The 6154-nt window shown below is 45.5% G+C and overlaps 1 protein-coding gene and 1 pseudogene across 1 annotated transcript; one reads left to right on the forward strand and one right to left on the reverse strand.

Annotated features, from left to right (window-relative positions):
- Positions 1-877: 877 nt before the first annotated feature.
- On the forward strand, positions 878-2861 carry LOC147442409 (uncharacterized; annotated as a pseudogene).
- An 880-nt stretch (positions 2862-3741) lies between these two features.
- LOC147442410 (trans-cinnamate 4-monooxygenase C4H2-like) lies at positions 3742-5174 on the reverse strand. Its single transcript, XM_086529659.1, has 3 exons — positions 4807-5174; positions 4454-4584; positions 3742-4334 (listed from the first exon to the last, which is right to left on the reverse strand). The coding sequence occupies exons 1-3, from the start codon at positions 5052-5054 to the stop codon at positions 3742-3744; spliced, it is 972 nt and encodes a 323-aa protein (XP_086385785.1). The 5' UTR covers positions 5055-5174.
- Between the last annotated feature and the right edge of the window lie 980 nt (positions 5175-6154).

Consider the following 6154-nt stretch of genomic DNA (forward strand, 5'->3'; position numbering starts at 1 on the left):
TGTTTGCATGCCATTAAAAAAAAAAAAAGCATTCTATCCTTCAAAGGCTTGAGAAACCTTCGAGGAGAACGCGTGCATGGCACATGGAGGGGTTGGGTTCGAATCCCAGGCGACTTGGACGGAGTGGATCTCCCCCCGTAGCATGCATCTACGCAACTACAAAAAAAAAAAACTCAATAAATAATTTCTAGGGAGACCTCGGGCTGATTGTCTCCATCCGGCCACTATCCATGTACTCAAAGCTCCCTGCGGCCTGACGGCCGGCCAGCAATTGGGCGCCGACCGGCTATCATGTGCTCAATATCGTCGGCCGGTCGGAGTATATTCTTGGAATAAAGAAGCCATCGCACGGCGGCCGTCCGGCCTCGTGTGCTAAAGTCTATCCCAAGACTGGCTCCCAGCCTCCGCCGGTCGCCAGCTTAGTCGCAAGCATCACTGGGAATGGTCCCTCATTCTAAACCTTCCGAGGGGCGTCGCCGTCTGCCCCATCCAACTCCGCTTCTTGAAGGCTTGTGGGCTTGGGATACTTCCAAGAATATAGTTGTAGCAAGGAAGGTCTATGCTATTTATACCAGATGCTAAGGGAAGGCCTATCTCTAGATGCACTCACCTATTGGGCAAGGCATTTCTGACAGAGCTATGAGAGCAATCAAGACAATGCCATCATACGATTATCCTCCAATTTAGTCAGCTCTTTCAAGTGCTTGTCGAAGATAGGGAAATGCGGCCTTTGAGTCTGCAAAGAGGTAGAGAAATGTGATGTTGCAGAATGTGTTAATTAATGTGAGTCGACAAAGGGGGATAAACGCCTTCGTGTGGTGACACCAGTGTGGGACGAGACCGCAACATCGACCTTGCTTAAACACTACGAAGATCAATGGTCTCTATCAACAAAGGAAATTTGAGACCGAACGACTAGGACGAAGCTACATTGCAATTAAACAATGAGGTTACTGGCACCTTCACACCAGAGTAGGTCAGGAACCGCATAGACACTCTTAGGGAAAATAAAAAACAACAACCACTGGGGGGGGGGGGTAAGAGCCACATGGGAATAGTTCGAGGTGGTCGACACTTTGTGGTCATCCACTCCACGATGTGTTGGGATTCTGGGAGCCTTTAATACTGCTAGCTCGCAAAGCACTCATGCACTGAGTCAGGCCACTCAACATGGAGATTGCTGCAATGATGGACAGGATGAGGGGGAGGGAGAGATTGGTGGGGAGACAGGGGGTGAGGGTGGAGGTGAGGGTGAGAGTATTGTAGAGGAGACTAAGAGTGTGGCTGGCGCAATAGATTCGAGGGATGCAACACGGATCCCTCAGGTCCAAGACCTTCATGGAGTTAAAGCGCAAAAAGTGAAAGAGCCCAAACGCACATCGCTAGGATCTATTGCCAAAGTGCTCGGGGAGGGGATGAAAGGGATGGCCCAAACAATGAAAGACTGCGAGAAGGAGCGGGCTGCCCAAGAGCAAAGATTGTTGAAGCTTAGGATGGATGAGAAGTCTCGACTCATGGAGATGTACATAAAATTTTTGAACAAGACCTCGCAAAGATTGTCACCAAACCCAAGGTACTTTACTAATCGCCATAAAAATGTTTTGAGGGAGGGAGCGAGGGATGGAGGAATTAAATGGAATCGGACTTTTTCTTGGTATTATTCTTTATTGCGTTATTTTGTTTTTTGGAAATGTAGGATGAATGATATTGATGCAGCTGAGCTACTTCTTTTGTTGTTGCTAAATCTGCATCTTGTTTCCCCTAGTGAGGAAGACCCAGGACAGGATCGTAGAAGGCATAAAATTCAGTGTATGTATTTTTGTTTGATTGGTTGTGTAGTCTGTTGCATTGCATCCATGTTTGGTTTGATAGAGGAGGGTTTGATTGGGATGGAGCTAGTATGGATATGGTGGTGCTTCCCTAGGCAGGTGACATTTTGGAATGTCATCCACTCAGCTATTTGGACATCACGAGGAGTAAATTGTCAAGCTATTTTTAGGACGTATTATAGGATGTCTTACGAGGCATTTCATGAGCTGAAAGAATTGATCCTGCCTCATCTCCCGTGTCCTGATGTGCATGGATGGTCTACGGTGCCCATTCAAGCTGATCAAGCACTTGGTTGCGTACTATGGAGAATTGCACATGGGCATTCCGCAAGAACATTATGTCCATTTTTTGGGATGGGAGATTCTACCATTAGAAAGTGCACCAACCTTATCATTAGAGCACTCAGCACTCAGGAGATGCATGTCCGCACCCGCTTAAAGACGCCTTCGGGATGGCGATTAGCAAAGATCATAGAAGATTTTCACCACATTACGGACCTACCGAACATGTGTGGTGCAGTTGATGCCACTCACATAAAGCTTGAACGCAAGCCTCATGGTGACTTTTTCCCTGCACAATATGTTAGTCGCTGTGGATTACGCAACATTCTTCTTCAGGGCATTGTTGACTCTAGAAACATATTTTGGAATGTGGTTTGTAGTGCACCAAGAGGCACACACAACTCCACAATCTTCAAGGGGTCTACAATATATGCTCAAATGAAGCGGAACGAGGTTTTGAATACGCCTCTTCTAGAAGTGAGCGGCTTGAGAGTGAGGCCGTATATTGTGGGAGATTCAGCGTATAAGCCAACGAGTTTTCTTTTCAAAGCTTATAAATCCAAAGGTGGGCGAGACCTGCCACAAAAGAATGTTTTCGATAGACATATTGCGAAGGGTAGGGTTAAGGTTGAGAATGCATTTAGTATATTGAAAAACCGATGGCGCATTCTCCGCGACCTCAATGTAAATCTTCCCTTTGCTCCCTTGGTTATTAGCGCTTACTGCGTATTGCACAATTTTGTGCAATGAAGGGTGAACCGGAGCCTTTGGAGCAAATCGACCCACACCCCAATGCGAAGGAGGCCTTGAGGTGGTGTGCGATGACGCGTCAGCGTACAGTAGACCTAAGAATGCACACGACACTATATATGGATTTCAATACGCGAATCCCACAAAATTGAGAGTGTGAATCTTAATGTGTGCATTGATTGGACGAATCAAACTGACTTGTTTTTTTGTGTGTTCTACAAGAATAGCTGGAATTTGACAGTACGTTATTTTATTTTTGCATTGTTGCATGTTTCTACGTGTGCATGCTGTATCATTTGCTTCTTTCATATGCTTGTTTTGTGTGTTTTATGGCCTCATGTGTTTCACTATTTGATTGACGTATGGTTGCATGCCATTAAAGAAAAAAAATCATTCTATCCTTGAAAGGCTTGGAAAACTTTCCAGGAGAACGTGTGCATGGCATGTGGAGGGGCAGGGTTCGAATCCCAGGTGACTTTGACGGAGTTGTAGAATGTGTTAATGAGTAAAGTAAAATGTATACAGCTGCGAGCATGCAGGAGCAGCTTGTAAGTCACGAGCTCTTTGAGAAAAAAAATTATAATGTTTGCATTGATTGTAGGATATACGTATGGGAACAGGCTCGAATTAATTGTGTCTGAAAGCTCAATGACAAGGTTTAGCCGATGACAGTGGATTGGACGTTGTGATTATTGAGAAATGAATGTCACAATAGAATTGCATGTGAATTCTCTACACAAAACATATTGGTGTTAAAACATGTTGGAGGCTACATTGCATAATCAATGGTGCAAATGTTTTAATGAAATTCAAGCTGTAATTATGGAGTTATTTAGCTACAAAATTCAGGCACCTGTTGATAAGGAGTTTTCTCAAACGATCAATTGATGGGTTTGCATACTACGACCGAGTGCTTAGCAATGTGCAAGCTAAATTGCCCTCCATCGCCCGTTATATCCACCTTGCTTTGCCCCGGGGGAGGAAGGAGCTCAAACGACTGTACAAGGCGCCCAAGCACAAGGGAAACGATGGGAATTGCTAGAATAATTCCCGGGCAGCTTCTCCTCCCAACTCCAAACGTCAAAAATCTGAAGTCATTCCCAATGGCTTCGATCTTCTCGGCCCCAAGAAATGGCTCTGGATTGAACACCTCTGGCTTCTCCCACCATTCTGGATTGTTGGCCAGATACCATGCATTCACCAGGATCTTGCTCTTTGCTGGGATGTCGTACCCTCCAAGCTTTGCCTGATGCAAGTTCATATGTGGCACCAGTAGAGGGATTGCCATGTGCAAGCGCTTTGTTTCCTTCACCACAGCATGCAAAAATGGCAATCGTGGCACGTCGGGTTCGGTGAGGGGTACCCCTTTGCCTAGTACTGTGTTCAACTCATCGCGGACCTTTCTCTGGATGTCTGGATTGTTGACGAGCTCCGCCAAGCCCCATTCCATGGACCACAAGGTAGTCTCAATGGATGCACAAGGCATACAACAGAGAAAGATGTCATGTGAACTCAACCGAATTCAGTAAGAAAGTACATGACCACATCTGAATCTTTCGACACAAGTTTTGCATTACATGTTAATTAATTACCTGCGACGTTGATGTTTTCGACAATGTACAGAACGTTATCTTCATTAATCTCTGCATTCTTTTGAGCAGCGAGCATGTGGTCAATGGCACACTTCTCATCATGCGAGGAAGGATTGGCTCTGATGAGCTTCCTGCACAGAGAAAGTGGACATCAGGTGAAATTCACAATATCCATGGCAAAATAACCATGGCTTCCACGCAGATGAAGACATATTATAAGAGAGCTCTATAAGCAGCTGGGAGCTCTAGGTTTACAAGATTTTGACACTCTACAGAGAAATATGTTATATGTTGACAATTAGGAAGTACAATCAAAACACAATTGTAGCAACAGAATTATCTTCGATGCTTACTTGTGCTCTTCTACAAAGTGCTTGTTGAAGAGGCGGAGGCTCTCATCCTTCACTTTCTGACAAAGCTCGAGATACTTGCGAAGGAAGGGCCAAAGAATTGGGATGAAATCACCATAGTTGTACTCAAAGCTCTGAGCAAGCCTGCTTCTCTCACCATTCAGCCTTTTGAGCTCAACAAAGAGGGGGTCATCCACTCTCTCAAATCTGCGGTTGAATATCATGCGGTACATGTTGTTGTACATGAGCATTTGCAAGCGCTACCGCATGACAACTCGTGTTGTGGTTGCTCCAGGCTTGGTCTTGAGATCCTGAATTGCAGAATTGATCTCCTCCTCCCAATGCACTCTAGATTGTTGCACGACTTTGTTTGTGAAGAAGGGCACTGTCATAATGCGCCGCATTTTTCGCTAGTGATCTCCATGGGTGAAAGCATGAATAGGTGGAAAGCTATATATGTGATATAATTAAATAGCATAGCATGACATTGGGGGTGTGGTCACTGGTGCCATATTTCAGAAGTCCAAATTTATATTCTAAAAAATTTTTTACTAAAAAATTCAGCCTTCACACACCCACTTTGTTTCATGATTAGTTGGCAGTTTCAAACACCGTGCCCCCCGACCCCCCGCCTCTCTCTCTCTCTCGCGCGCGCGTGCTCAAGGTCTACTGTGCTTAGAGCGTCTACTGTGCAAGCTTGGCTGCTTCAAGGAAAATTGCAGGAACCGCCCTCTTCTGTTCGAGGTATGTCTCTCCCATTGAACATGTACACTCTCTACTGCTTGAGCACGCGCCCCCCACCTGGGATCATTTAGCTACATTAAGCTGCATTTGAAGCTGCATGAGTGCCACACCTTCCTCATTTGCAACAAGAGGCGAGCTCCTGAGGTAATTTGCTAGTCCACAAGCTGCATGCAATCTTGGGGCAAATCCCATAGCACATCACCTTGAATGCCCTGCTTACAAGAGCAGGCCCATGAAGTTCTTGTTTCTTTTTAGCAGGGATGATAAGCGAGGGCACACCACGTCTCATGAGTTCATTGGAGGATGTGCATGTATATCACTTGAGACTGCATCATGGCACCTTCCTCAAAGCATCCGATTCAAGCAAGCAGCAGTCTAGTTAGGAACATTGAACCACCTTTTCATACGAAGTTTTGTCGTCTTGCCGAGGAATTTCATATGGAGCGTGGATTGCCATTGGAGGGAGTTGATCCGCGTAGCTTGACAGGAAACAATGACATCTCCGAGGAGGACTGGGAAGCTATCTTTATATGCCCAAAGCCTTTTTCGGGTAGCCAGAAGAAAGTGAAGGCATACCATGCTCGGTCGGAGTTCTTACAAAAGCTTG

Source organism: Adiantum capillus-veneris, chromosome 14, assembly GCF_014529385.1.
Source record: "Adiantum capillus-veneris isolate H3 chromosome 14, ASM1452938v2, whole genome shotgun sequence".
Lineage (NCBI taxonomy): Eukaryota > Viridiplantae > Streptophyta > Polypodiopsida > Polypodiales > Pteridaceae > Adiantum > Adiantum capillus-veneris.